Here is a 15206-nt window from a genome sequence, read left to right on the forward strand (position 1 = left end):
GGGCGATTTCTGGGTACACCTAGGTGATAGTTTTAAAGGAATTTTAGTACTTTTATATAATTATTGTTTTCAGTCATTTTATACCAGTTTTCTCGATATTCATGCATGTTTTATATCTCCATATATTTGTTCAGTTATACAAATATATACATATATATATATATTTATATATGTTTAGATGAAGGCCTTGTGTTTGAATACAGCCGAACTTTAGCTTTACCTATCAATTTATTTTTACCATGGGGGTTATTATGATTATAAACTGTTTCAAGAACATTATTTTTGTCCACTCACACTTTCAAACTGTTTTTCGCCTCCAGGCCGTAGAAGTGCGAAGGAATCCACCACGGGCCACTCCTAGCTCCCGCACCACCCACCAAACGTAGGGTTTTGTTGTAAAGTTCTTGAAGTTTTGTAAATTTGTAGTAATTGCTCTGATATCTGGTTGGAACTGAGAACCAGAGTTGAGAAACGTTTATTTGAGTTATTCTGGCAGTTGGTGTGGAATTATTTGCTTGTTTAACAGGTGAAAAGTTTTGGATTTGGACGAATTACAGGGGAGACTCTGCCGAATTTTCGGCAGGAGTCTAAGGAAGGGTTTTAATCGTAGTTGTAACAGGAAGGGTAAAAAGGTCATTTGTGCCCGACATTCGCCATGTGTCGGACACGCACAGGATTCGGCTAGAATTCCAAAGGGGAATTGGGATCGGGTCCTGTCACATATGCCAAGTGTAGGGTCTTAGATCAGCTCTCATCTTCAATGGCTCACATGCCTTGTAAGTGCCATGTGTCATAATCACAATGGCTCGTGTATTTGAATGGTTGTGATGACTGATGTAAGAAGCATCATTCTGCAACGAACGGAATGTTGCAGTGATTATTCTCCTTCCTTCTGCCCTCTCGTTCTTCTCTTCATTCTCTCTAGCTCCCTTCGTAATCCAAAACTTTATCAGTAATTGCCCCTAGTCCATGCTTTAGGCCCTACATGGCCAGCTTAGTTAGAAGTTAAAAAAATGGATGCTCTTGTTTTAGCCTTTGCTGCTCTTGTTTTCAGAAGACAAAAAAGTATTGCATCAGATTTCGAAGAAATGGATTCTCTTGTTCTAATTACCTTGTTGTTCTTAGTTTATCGCATATAGAAAACACGGTTGATACACCACAGTTCATCTGGAGATTGTATTTAATGCTTCTATCCAAGCCTCAGCAGATTCTCATTTAAAACCCTGTATGTGAAGAGAAGGCACTATTTTGATGGTTTCAACTCTTTTTTATTAACCTTATACATAAAAACTAGCTGGAGCTGCAGAAATTATGGTTACAAAACAAGCAAAATACTGTAAAATATCAGAAATACAGACATCCTTAATCATGGTAAATCTGCACTGATAAGTGGGGTAAAGGCCACTTTAGTATATTCAGTGCCTCCTTGCATTTCAAGTTCTTCTCCATGAGTCGCCTTGCAATCGTGATAGAGGACTGTGTATGCCATGAGCTTAAACATTCCGATCAGGCAGGATATCGAATTCAGGAGGAGCAATGGAATCATGGCAGCATTTGATGACATGACTGTTTTGCCAAACTTGTGCGCACCATAGAACACAGGAAGAGAGAGTGCTCCAAACAAAAGATTTAGGAAAAATCCGCGCATCTTCAATCCTTTGATGAGCTGTCCAGCCTTCCCAAGTGCCTCAATTCCACACATTTCCTCGAGTACCGAAACAACGAGTGCTAAATTCCAAACAACAGCTAGATAAGCTTCGAAAACTAGAGCTAGGAGGAATATGATTATAGATAATAAAGAAGGCATAGTGACCGTAAGATCGAAAATCACCACCAAAGGAACCAGAAAGGTTATGAGAAATAGACAATAGCCTAGATGAAGAAGGGTTATGTAAAACCAAGTAAGAAACGGTCTTTTCAGTGATTTCACGGCCCTCGATAGAAGTTCCTTGATAGACATGTCTTTTCCACGATATGTTACTGCCGATGCTAAGATTGAAGCTGTTGCAAAGAATAAAGAGAAAAAACACAATATGAAAATAAAAATCCACTCTAGTCCAACAAATAATCGGAGGTCGCCTTTCAAAGTATTCAGAAGGTTTGCGAATTCAGGGGTGCCGATGTTCATAGCTAGAAGGTTTGCCTTGAGGGTAAAATCAGTGATTGATGGTTTAATGGACAGCATATTACTCAAAAAGAGGATAGCGCTAAGAGAAATTATGAGCAGGAAGATGCAAGACATGAGCTTAACATTTCTGAAGAAAAGTTTCTGCGATTCCATCAAAGTTCCCACCAATTCCAAAAGCATAAAAGACCCCATCGTGAAGAAGAAAGATAAAATTTGATGTTCTTCAAACCTTTTAATATTTTCTTGCATTGTAAAGGAGCACAAAGGCATAGCCTATTTATATTATGACTTTGTTATTATGATTTTCTGACTTTGTCTTCTCCATTCCATTGAAAACTCCACACATTTGGCCTTGTCACCACGACGGAGCCAAACATTGACTATTCTTCTTTTACTAAAATCCAAGAAAATTTGACACAGCCAATCCACGCAAATGCTCAGTAGAAGAATAGACCCGGCCCGGCCGGCAATTAATTAATTATATGTGTTTCTTACGTTGTCCCATCTCACTTGAGAAATCCACGTATGACCTTCTAGAGATTAGTTTGAATGGGATAAAAAATAAAAACAGTGAGAAGGACAAGCCAATTCAAGATTTAACCAGCTACATATATAGAAAAGTAAATGTGACGTAATGTAAACTTAAGATGCGGTAAAGTCACATGACCAATCTATGATTGAAGGTTCTAAACTCCATAATTTACAAAAGCACAATGCGGAAGTTCTATAAATGTAATTTACATATTTTGACTATGTTGGAATTTTTAAAAAGTTCTAAAATTTTAATCGTTTTATTTATTTATTGTGGGGTTTTAAATATTTAATTTTCAGATTTTATTCCTATATTGAATGCCTTAATTTTTTAGTTTAATGTAGTGAATGTTACATGTTATTGGATGCCTATAAAAAGCCACTCCTCATTCACATTTGAAAAACTACAATACACCATCAAAATATCACATACCACAATCACCACCACAATTTGATTCTCTCCTGTTCTACTTTTTATATATTTTCTCTACTTCTATTATTATTTTGGGCAATGATTACGTGACTTGGATACCTATATCCGTCTATGAACGTGCTCATAGCGGATCTTGAGTTTGTGTACAAAGAGTTGTATCTTGGAGTCTTGTAGATTGCTAGTACCTGCACGTAGGGAGGCTACAAAGGCTTTAGGACAGTGTCTTTGACATGCTTCAACGTACCAAACTCACATTCTTACTTATTATTTATTTTGCTTTTATTTACCTATCAATTGGTTTTCTTCAGTTTCATTGTACCTTAAAAGCTTTCCATTTTATTTATATGTTATGTATAATATAAAGATTTTTGTATTTGGCTTTACGGAAAGAGAAAAACTATATTTTTTACAATAGACTCATGATACCAAACACAAGAGAAATCAATATATGTGTATTGGGCGATGGTAGGTGAGTCATTCTTGTAGAAGAAATAGGTTTCTCTCCCTAAACTTTTGCACATTGAAACCCTACTTCGTGTTGTCTTCAATGTACATATTTAGATGGGCTTGTGCACTCTAATTGCTAGAGACACTGGAACTTTGTAGGAACGTATACAACTGACAAGATTATTTTTATCCGTAATTTTTTACTTATACTGCAGACAATGCATTACTATCATGTATGTACGTCGTTTTTCTCCCAATTTGATGCGGAACTTCAATTTTAGCCGTCCAGCAGATCGTGCAGCGTAAAATTGTTGGAATATTGATTTCAACCTATGCACACTCACAAACTTTAGCTGCATAATTTATCAAGCATTAAGATTAAACAATGGAATGCAGAGGAATAAAAAACTGAACATGAAACAGAGAGGAGCTTCTTTTGCTCTCGGTCTACTTCTATGTCATATATTCTGGAGGAGACTTGCTCTCCCTCACAACTCTTCAACGGATATACACTTTTTTTAAAAAAATCTGTCGGAAGTACAAGGCATCTCTTGCACAAGTCAAACCTTTTCATATCAACCACGCACTTAAATATTTGTGGTTTTGTTTGCTTAAAAATATATATCCTCCTTTTTCCACCCTTCTTCCTCTCTGTCTTTCTGCGACCATTACGCGTTGATAGAATCATGCTCAAGGAGCTTGACCTTGACTTGGGTATTTCAATATTATCTGTGCTGCAACATCCAAACCACTACCACAAAAAATAATCACGAAACAACTCGTTCAGTTCAGCATACAAGTCAGAAGACCAACTAATGAAATGCAAAGAGATTAAAAGGCTTAGGAAAAAAGAAAGTCATTTCTTGTTCTTGTAGTTTGATGGTTTATCATTTTTGTCCCCATAGTTTAAAGATTTTTATCAATTTTATCCTTCTAGTTTTTAATTCGGAGCACTTCAAGGACTTACGCATTTCAATTTCTATCAAATTCCTCTCACTTCCACTATGTTTGACTCCCAATTCCCTTGCCCTCGGCCACTCTTTCTCCTTTTTTCGTTGTCCCTATTTCTCTCAATGCACATTTTTCTTATTATTATGTAGCAGAAAATGAAGTATGCGCATTCTTCATCATTATTATGTTGTGTTTGTGCAAATATTCTTGCAGGCGGGAGAATATCCGCTTGAAGATCCTTCAACCTTTGAACTTCATTCTTTCTCTTCCTCGATTCCTGTAAAAACGACCAGAGTAAATAGACCACACCCAGGGGGTGTTGGCCAAAGGCCCACCGATGACTAAGTTAGCTAAACAATGGTACGAAGTTTTCTCTATAGTGAGAACCGGGTGGCATGAGCCGTGTGTGGTGGCCCGAGTTGCATGAAGAGACAAAAATGGAGAGAGAGAGAGAGAGAGAGAGAGAGAGAGAGAGAGAGAGAGAGAGAGAGAGTGTGTGTGTGTGTGTGTGTGTCTAAAAAACAAGAACAAAGAGATATATTTTAAATTTTAGAGAGAAGGTTCAGCGGTCCACTACTAATAACACCGATATTGTCCCCAACTTAACCACTAACAAAGCCCAGTAAGTTTGTCACAAAAGGTCTCGCGGTGAAATTAATAGTAGAAACATTCATTATATGTGACAGGACCTGACCCAATTTTCGCTTTGGAATCCGGGCCGACTCCTGTGCGTGTCCGACACCTGGTGAATGTCGGGCACGAATGACCTTTTTACCCTTTTCCTTTTCCAATTTCTTTTAAAATTTTCCTCAGACTTCTGCAGAAAATTCGGCAGAGTCTCCCCTGTATTTTGACCAAACCCAAAATCTTCCACCTGTCAAACAGTCTTAAATAACACACCAACTGCCAGACTAATTTAACCAACAGATCTTACTCCAGTTTCTCAAGTAAAACACGATATCAGAGCATTTCTATACAAATTTACAGAATTAAGAAAAGTTACAACGAGATCCTACGCTTCGGTGGTGGGGCGGGAGCTAAAATGATGGCCCAGGTGGTTTCCTTTCTTCTTCTACGGCCTGGGGGCGAAAAACAAGGTTAAAATGGTGAGTGGGCAAAAATTACGTTCGTGAAAATAATTTAGAACATAATAACCCCCGTTTGAAAAACATAGGGATATAAAAGCTATGATTTGATCATAATTAAACTCAAGATATTCAATTAAACACGAATAGATATAATTATATAAATGCTCACTTAACTAAATAAAGATATATCAGTGTAACACATATTGAGTATCGAAGATACTGATAGAAATGAGTGAAACAATAGCTGTACTAAAAAGTTTTAAAAAGAATCCTTTAAAACTGCCACCTAATTGTACCCCTGTGATAGCCATCAATTCCCTGGCAGGTCTCGGGCGTCACACAAGCTACCCGAGCGGCAAACTGGCAAAATCAAGGGACTATGATCAGCCTGATCCACCGGCAGGTCCTCGAAGACACCAAGTCAGCTCGAGTCGCTCAGGCAGGATGCAGGGGACCGTAGTCAGCCTGATATCCTGGCAGGTCTCGGGGACACAGAGTCAGCCGAGCCGCAATCCTGGCAGGTCTCGGGACACCAAGTCTGCCGAGCCACAAATCCTAGCACTCACGGTCCGACCGTCCCCGAAACTCGTGAGGCGAAGTCAAGTGCACTGACATAAACTGAAATCGGACTGGATGTCTGCAGACATTGGTCCAACTCTGGGTAATCACCAAATAGAGGGTGGGTACATGGTGGTCTAAAATAACTATCTCTGATAAAATCTGATATCCTCTGTACTCTGGTAAATCTGAGCTAAACTACTATTTTTGTCTCAAAAACCTCAAATCTGTTGCTTGGCTAATTTTTATAAAAATAAAGATATTTTCACAATAAAATTCATGCTATAACACTTATTCAAGATCAAATAGAAATTATAATTATAAAATCTTTTAAGAAAGAAAAGTCCACTCACTGCTGGTCCGAGCTAGCTGGACCCTTCGAAGGTCCCTCCTGCGTTCGGTCGGAACCCTGGTGCCTGCTTATACATGAGTAATAAATTAATAAACTGCTGGATAAAAAGAATTTAAATTAAACACCCTGCCCCCGGCTCCTAGAAATACGTGTTCTCATTCCAAGTTACTCCTATGCCCACATTAGCCCCTTCAGACACTTAGACCAGTTTTGGAATGCCCGACGCTCAGCTAAGCGATAAACTGCCAAATCGGCCGATCCGGGACCCCGTGGGTCCGTGGTCTCCGATGGCCAATCTGGGCTTTTCTGAAGGTTTCTCACAAAGGAGGAACCATGTTCTGCGAATTTGGTCCGGAACGGACGGTCGGAGTAGCCAAAATCGCGTTATCGCTTAGAATCCAAACCCTAGCCCCAGGGTTCGCGATTTCGGAGTATCCGGGACTCCGATTCGCAATCCGTCGAATCCTACACGATCCTGGAATCATGTAGTACGACATATCCAAAAATCAGCGCGATCCAACGATTGGACGACACTGCACCCAAGGATCGCGCGATATGGAAAATCCGTTCGGGGCTCAAACGGACTCCGAATCGAGATCCGCGAAATCCTACGCGCTCGTGACGACACAAGGATCTCAAAAATGTCCAGAGTCGCTCCACCACCCTCGCCCACGCGCCGCCACACGCGCGGGCAGATTCGGGCGTCCAAAGCGATTATGGTTCGTCGAAAAATCTCGGAACCAAGACTCCAAACTCCTATCCTAGGTAAAACACCCCATTTGGAGTCACTTTTGTTCTTGGACATACCCCAAAAAGTGGCCGGAAATGGCCGATCACGGCGGCCGAAGTTCGGCCGATTTTCAAATCGAAAATCGAGCAACCTAGAGGTGGAATCGATCTAAACCCAGCCAACCATCAGTTAGAGCACGAAAAATAGCTAGAAATCGATACCTCACACGACTGATTTGGTGGCCGGATGAGGGAGAAACTGAGGTTGGAAAATCTGCCAAAACTGCTGCGTTTTCCAGCAGTTTCCGGCGGCTCCAGACAGCAGCAGGGGCGGCGGACGGGCTGAGGTTGATGGCGGGAGCTGGCCGGTGCTGCTGGGTCCGGTCCGGAGGGTCGGGGTGGCGCGAGGTGGCGTTGGGGTGGCTTGGAAGGTGGCTGCCCGACTGGTTTTCTCGAACTGTCGGGAGGGAGAGGGAGAGAGAGAGAGAGAGAGAGAGAGAAGAAAACAGGTTTTTTTTTTAAAAAAAAAACTGATCTCCCAAATTCCCATTTTGCCCTCGTGAGTAATTTGGCCGTAATTTCTTCGTTACAACTCCAATTCGGGTCTACTCCGTATCTACGGACTCGTTTCGCCGTGCTCTACGCAACGGCACAAGCGGAATTCCCAAATTCTTTCTCGATCACAAAGTCAACTTTTTCTCTATTAAATTATGTGAGGGCAAAATTGTCTTTTGTGTTGAATAAAGAAATTCTAATTTTTAGATATTTTGGTTTGGGTTATTATAATATGTTATATTTTATTTAGTCAAAAATCCGATGTGGGACTCATATGCTTCAACTATATATATATATATATATATATATATATATATATATATATATATATACACAACACTTGAATTCTGAAGAGTACAACTTTTCTTATAACTAAGTGATACAACTTGGCCCTGCAAAAATTTCATTTCCAAATTTCACATAAAACATAAAACTGAAATAAGTTACTAAACAACTTTTAAATAGTTTTCAATTTTTTAAAACTGAAAATTGAAAACTAGAAACTAAAATTGAAAATTGAAAATTAAATTGGTTATCAAAAGGACCCTAAATGTGTCGTGGAAAGAGAAGTCCTCATATTTAGGTCATTAGGTCTATGCTATGTAGCAAATTTTTCTCCCTTTTTTTTTTTTTGCCATAAGTCATATTCTCTCTCCTAATCTCATCACTTAATCTAACTGTTATGAGATTCAGCGGAGATAATTAAGCGAATAAACTATAAACTATAGAATAACGACAGAGATGGGTTAGCTTTACAAAGTATTTGTTTTTTGCTTTCCTTTTGTGACTGAACAATTGGTAACAAGTTAACAACAAAGGCTAATCAACAAGAATAACAACGTCCAGAAGGCAAACAAAAATAACGAGACAAAAGGTAAACCCAAAAAAATGTAATTCCCAGAATATAACGTTTTTTCTTATACAAAAAGCCCATTTTTGTATATTATGTTGTGGTCCCATATCATTTCGTCTTTTTCTATATTCAGCTTCAGCTTCCGAGGAGCCAAGGTAACAGAATCGAACTAGGAATTAAAAAGGTTAATGGAGTCAAACAAAGTACCAATAATATTAGGAAGAGTGTTAGTGTCAGTCGTAAACGGCGCGTAATGTAATTTTGACGATTGATGATTATTAATTTTAAGAGTTATATTGAAGAGCATAAGTGCAAATCGTAAATAAGCGCATGATGCAATGCAATCTTGACGATTAATCATCGTTGACTCCAATTCAAGAGTCACAATGATTAATGGTTGAGATTTGCTCGCACACTAATCCCTAGCGAATGCTGACACTCTCCATGATATTGTATAGAACAATAACTTTCCTTCAATGGTGGTATAGAGAGATGGACCAATGAGATTGCTGAGAAAGTGATTGGTGGAGAGCTTAAAGGAGAAAAAACAAAAAGAATCGATGCAGGATAGGCCAGGACTAGGTCAGATTCCATAGACGACGAGGCGAAGAAGACTTCCGCGGGTACCACTTGACTATAATACTTTTAATTACATATTCTAGAAGAGAATCCACCTCCATCGAAGAAAAGAAAGACCAAGTTGAGGCTGAGGTTGAGATTAAATAAATAAATAAATGTCACATAATTTAGAAGTTGGGAGATAACTACAATATGGTATTTCCATAGTTTTCAATCTTTCCGTGCAAATAAAAGAAAATAATTTTCAGCAATAATAATCTTTTGACTTGTCTTTCAACAACCTTATCTGAGTAGTCTTTCAAGTTGTTGTTGTTGTTGTTGTTGGAGAAAAGGTTATATTGTTTTATTGATAGAGGGGAAATAACAAATTTTTATTTATAAATGAGCTATGTCATAATCTACAGATAAGGGTTCGGTTGTTTGACCTAACTAAATAACCAACTCTCTCAACTGCAAGCAGGAGTGGAAATCTTGCCCTTGATAAAGCGCTCATCATCTCCCTAGTCACGTGCTTATAAAAACCTACTTGTTATATTCCTCAAATAATTTATCATCAAGAAAATGCAGTGGTTTCTTAAACCAAATAAGAGTAATGCCAGTGTGCAAATAAAGACGGTAATGGCGATTAAAAGGCATGCATGATTTGCTTACGTATGACGGTACATGGTCTTTTTTTTTCGCTTACGTATGATGGTACATGATCTTTTTTCGTTAGTCTATTAATTATCATAAAAACCTATCATCTCTAAATTAAATTTCTAACTCCGCCGCCACTGATGATAGAAATGATTAAGTGGCAAAAGAATTACAATGAATATGGGACAGCATTTATATTAAATGCAAAATATTTCAACGAAAATAATTTAAAATGTCACTAACTTGGTAATCAATTGCAAAATATCAAGGAAAATAATTAAAATGTCATTAACTTGGTAATCAATCTAATCTGCTTCTTCAACTTGACGAAGAATACAAATTTACAAAAGGTTGCCCCCTTTCAATTCTTATTACAAATTAAAAATAATAAAAATAAAAGAACTATGTATTTCTCAAAGAAGGAAAAAAAAAATCTAAAAACATAAGTACAAAATTCAAACCGTGACGTTCTCATTTTCACCACCACCAATTACGTGGCGTTTCCTACACTCGCAGTAAAAAACTGTGGTAACTACGTAACCCCAGAGCACCACTAACCCATACAAAATTACCCAACCCAATTTATCCTCTATGCCCACCACCACCCTCGTCAGCGTCGCCATCGATGATCCCTCCATCAAATCCTGGCCGTCCATCACTTCCTCCAGCCTCCTCGCCACCACCCAGGTTAAGAACACGAACAAACCCGACAACGCCCACCCGCACAACCTCTTACCCGCCATCAACGCCCACCCGGCCCGGATCGCATCCCACCCGAACCTCTCTTCCAAAATCGACGCGACGAGCCCGAGGCCCAGAACCGCCATCAGGTAAATCTCGAGACCCGACCCGAGAACGAGGATGAAGAATCTGGACCACGACGAGTTGAATACAATCGACAGAGTCCACGGCACGACAGCGTACGCGATCGAGAGCGCGTAGATGCAGATGGAGGTGACCAGAGGTCTCCTCCAGGTGAGCTTAACGGCATTAAGGGAGGAACGGAGATCGGGGCGTTTTCCATGGAAAGACGATGACGTGGCGGTGATGGCGGTGACAGAGGCGAGGAGGGAGAGAGCGTAGCTGGGGAGGAAGAAGATGGCCTTGATGCGGAGGAGAGAAACGGCGTCATCGCGGGATTCCTTCCAGACTTGGCGGGCCTCGAATCGGGTCGGGGCGAGGCGGGCGAGGGACTCGAGGTGGAAAATGTGGGACTTGAGCGGGTGGGAGGAGAGGGAGAGGGAGAAGAGGAGGAAGGAGAGTGGGAGGGTCGTGAGGGCAAAAATGGAAATGAAGGTTAGTTTGTTTCTCAGGAAAATCTTGAGGGAATCGAGCAGGGTTTTGAGAGCAGTTGATTGTTGATCGTGAGAGAAGACGCCGTCTCTTTCCGACATTCTCTCTCGACGGGCGACTTTCTCCCTGACTGCCCTTTGAAGTTTGTGAGGAGTTTTAAGGAAAGTTATCGAGTGTTCCTTGTGCAGTTGCCGAATTTACGGAAACGCCCTTTTCGACCCTTGTTCTTTTCCGATAGATCTATATATACGTCTCTTTAGGATAATGACTTTTTATCATGAATGATTCCAAATTCCTCATTCTGGTCCCCATCCTTCAAATTCGATTAATTTAATCTTCATTCCCACATCAAGGTCATCCCATGGTGAGCTCCGTTTAATCTTCCGTTCAAATTTATAAAAAATTCGGTATAAGTCCAAAATCGAAAATAGAATTTGGATGTCATTCTCGTAGTTGTTGTTGATACAAGTCTTTTGACTTTTGTGCCACGTATGATTACATTCCTTTTTTATTTTTTGATATTTACATATAATTTTTTTCATTTTAAAATTACTTAATTATTTCCATCATGCCCCTAAAAATTAAATAAGGTAATTAACTTTTATGATAATAATTATGATATTGTCTACCCTAAACCAATTCGGACTCTCTCACAGCCACAATCTTTGCAACTTTCACCAACAAGTCAGTGGAGCCAAATTCTTTTCCCATTTAGCCCTCCAACTTCTCCAAGAAGTCAGCTATCACATACCCTATGACTCTTCTATAATCGGCATCGTGAGTTTCATTCGAAATCAAAATCCTTGTTTGATTGATTTTCTAACTGGGTATTTATCAAGTTGCTTATAATTTGCAAGGTGAGGTATGCAAAGCAATAAGGTTGGATATTAGGTCTTTGTGGTTGTAATTCTTTTGGGTTGAATGGCTTATAGGCCGGGGCTTCTATTCGATTGGCAAAAGGTGATAAGGTTGAGTGGGATGTTTGAAAAGGCTTACACCAGATACTACAATTCCATGTATGTTGGTTGTTTGTGATCTGTCTTTATTTACCTAGTATTTAGGTATATTATCTTATATTTACCTAGTAAGTAGGTACATTATCTTATATCTATCTAATAATTAGGTATATTATCTTATATTTACCTAGTAATGAGATACATTATCTTATATTTACCTAATGTTTAGGTATATTATCTTATATTTACCTAGTAATTAGGTACATTATCTTATATTTACCTAATAATTAGGTATATTATCTCATATTTACCTAGTAATGAGGTAAATATTTGTTGGGAAGACATCATCAATAATACTCCTACTTTCATTGTTTTATATGAACTTTTTTTTATTTGTTCATATGCTTGAATCCTCACAAATCAACCTTATGGATAGGTACAGTTTTATGTTGGTGCTTGCCTATGGGTCTTAATTTTCATTGTAAGATAAAATATATGGGTCATTACTTTCATGACTTAAATTATATTTTATCTATATATTAGGTAAATATTGCAATAGTTAATGGTTAAAGCATTTTACTTGACAAAATGTTTTTTTTTTTTTTTGGTACAGATGTGTTATGGCGGCAATAGAAGGATTCAAAATTTAAAATATGAAATTCATTTTGAAGGAAAGAATCAATACATTAATTTGGATTTTTAATTAACGTTCTTTTCTTATTTACCTCAAAGAGTAAAATTGACACAAGAAAAAAATTAATAAAAGTCAATGGACCCAAATCTACAGCAAAAAAGGTGTGGACTAAATCCTATGACGGCTAGAGATTTTGGACTTAGATAGAAGAATCCCTAAAATTTAAGAGTCTAATCTCTATCCAGGGCGGCCCTCACTTTAAAGTAATGACAGACGAATGGTAAAATTGGAATATTCGGAAGTGCAAAGTAGGGTGGGCATCAGAATCAAGAAACCCATGAAACTGGCCGAACTAGTCCAAAATGATAACAGGGTGGTCTATGTTTCTTGGTGATTCAATGTTTGTGTTTACCCTGAAAAGAACCCGCCGGCCATGCGCGTGGGGTTTGGCCGTGGAGTTTGCTTGTTGTGATTGCGAAGGCGTGCTACTGTTGGCAGTGAAAAACACCAACAGATTGAAAATGGTAAGACTTGAAAATGTGCACTGATATTGACTTTAATCAATTGATTGTGGATTGGGCAGGGAATTGACCCAATACAAGTTATTTTCTATGCCTTAATTAAGAAGACTTTAATATTCTTCTAGTGCGAAAATGGTAACTGAAAGAAGCTGAAATAAAATAGCAATGGAAATGACAGAAGTTTAACGAAATATTTCTCTATTCATACAACTTGAAAGAAAAAGGAAATACATAAACAACACAACCTGAAGATTTCTCTATTCAAACATGGATATATGAAATTAAAATGGAGATTGAATATTTCTCTATTCAATCTTGTACAAGAAAAAAATCATACCAAGAGTTGGCAAAGCAAAATAAAGAAAATTCCTTAGGAGTTGTCAACTGGGAATTCAGAGAATGAAAAAAGGAAGGCTGTTTCAAGCTTTTGAGCTGGGTTTATAGACGTTGAGTCTGGTTTTGGTTGGTTGAGTTGTCCTCCCTTTGCTGATGATTTCTCCTTCAATTTATAGAGAATAAGGTCGGTTGAGTGTTGGGACCAGCAGCCAATTTGAAGTACCCACTTGCCATTGATTTTGGTGAGTAGGTTGCAGAAAATACAAGTAAACCTAAAAAAGTTGCTAAGAGGCTTTGATGAGAAATGATAGAAGTTGTCACTATTAGACTTAAAGAAATCCAAAGTATTAGTCCACTTGCCATTGATTGGTGAGTGACAGCCAAAAGTAGCTGACCAAAAGAAAAAAGAAATGAAGAGATATTTACCAACATCTCTACTTCTTTCTTTATTCATTCTTTAAGTCTACTTGCATTATTTCTTATCTTCTTTCAACCTTTTCACGTGTATGTTGAGCTTTGACTTTATTTTAAAATTCTTCATCACAAAGAATATTAAAGGGTTTCCATCCACCCCATCATTATTTTATTATTCTTTGAATCAACTCACTTGTGATGAAGTCCCTCTATTGATGAAGTGAAACTTTATTAGCAGCTACTAACTTTCTTCTCCGAACATGCCTTGATGCATAATAAACTGAGAATGCTAGATTGATCCAATTATTGCCAATTTCGGATATGTTATTCTCCACATGAGTAGGAACAACATTCATAAAGAACTTAATTCCATTTGAGCAATAGAAAATATAATTTAGCATGGTTGCAATTGACTGGTCGTCACAGACTGCTGTCACGAACAAAAACCATGATTAATGCCCTGAAGATTCAATACCTGTGAAAATGATGCCAAATTCGGATATGTCGTAGTAGACATCCAAATAAACAACTTTCATGAAGAACAAATGTTCATTTGAGGACTGAAAGCTAGCCCGAATTGGGCCATAATTAGGCCCGAATTACCACTATTTTCAGCTTTCGCAGTTGCTTGTATGCTTCTGATGTTTGATGTCATGAGGATTCTACATTTATCCAAATGATTCCAAATTTGGATGTTGCAGTAGACATTCTAATGAAAAACTTTCATGAAGAAAAATAATTCGTTAGAGCATTGGAATTAGGCCTGAATTGAGCCTTATAAGCTTTTTGCTGGCACTGTGCATCGGTGTTTTTAGCTCTTAGAGCACTTCCACCCATTTTCCATGGCAAAGGGCAAGGGCTGTTACTATTCACGTGAATAGTGACAGCCATTTCAAAAGGTTGTGCTGTTTCCACCCATTGCCATGGCAACCACTATTCACATGAGATATGAAGAGAGGAATTTGTATAGAGTTTTGGTGTGGGAAGTGAAGAATATGACTAAGTATATATATTTTAAAAATTCTGAAAATTATAGTATTTTTTTTAGATTTTTTAATTATTTTTTTGTTGCTGACGTCATCGCTGATGTCAGCAAACCCAGGCTAGAGGTCAGGCTGGCCCAGTTGCATGGGTCCCACAGCTTGCCTTGGCAAGCGTGGCCCGTTGGAAGCAGTTCTCCGGGCTTGGGTCTTGTCCTGCCCGGGCCAGAAG

General features: G+C 38.5%; 2 protein-coding genes across 2 annotated transcripts; both read right to left on the minus strand.

Annotated features, from left to right (window-relative positions):
* Positions 1–1366: 1366 nt before the first annotated feature.
* On the minus strand, positions 1367–2320 carry LOC117634616. The gene has a single exon (XM_034368828.1). It carries the CDS (start codon positions 2318–2320, stop codon positions 1367–1369), a length of 954 nt encoding a protein of 317 aa, XP_034224719.1.
* A 7860-nt stretch (positions 2321–10180) lies between these two features.
* LOC117614820 lies at positions 10181–11283 on the minus strand. The gene has a single exon (XM_034343731.1). It carries the CDS (start codon positions 11232–11234, stop codon positions 10296–10298), a length of 939 nt encoding a protein of 312 aa, XP_034199622.1. The 5' UTR covers positions 11235–11283; the 3' UTR covers positions 10181–10295.
* Between the last annotated feature and the right edge of the window lie 3923 nt (positions 11284–15206).

The sequence above is a fragment of the Prunus dulcis genome, chromosome 1, assembly GCF_902201215.1.
Source record: "Prunus dulcis chromosome 1, ALMONDv2, whole genome shotgun sequence".
Lineage (NCBI taxonomy): Eukaryota > Viridiplantae > Streptophyta > Magnoliopsida > Rosales > Rosaceae > Prunus > Prunus dulcis.

Coding starts and splice junctions, on each gene's coding strand:
- LOC117634616 (XM_034368828.1), bottom strand. CDS start 2,320: ATGGGGTCTTTTATGCTTTTGGAATTGGTGGGAACTTTGATGGAATCG.
- LOC117614820 (XM_034343731.1), bottom strand. CDS start 11,234: ATGTCGGAAAGAGACGGCGTCTTCTCTCACGATCAACAATCAACTGCT.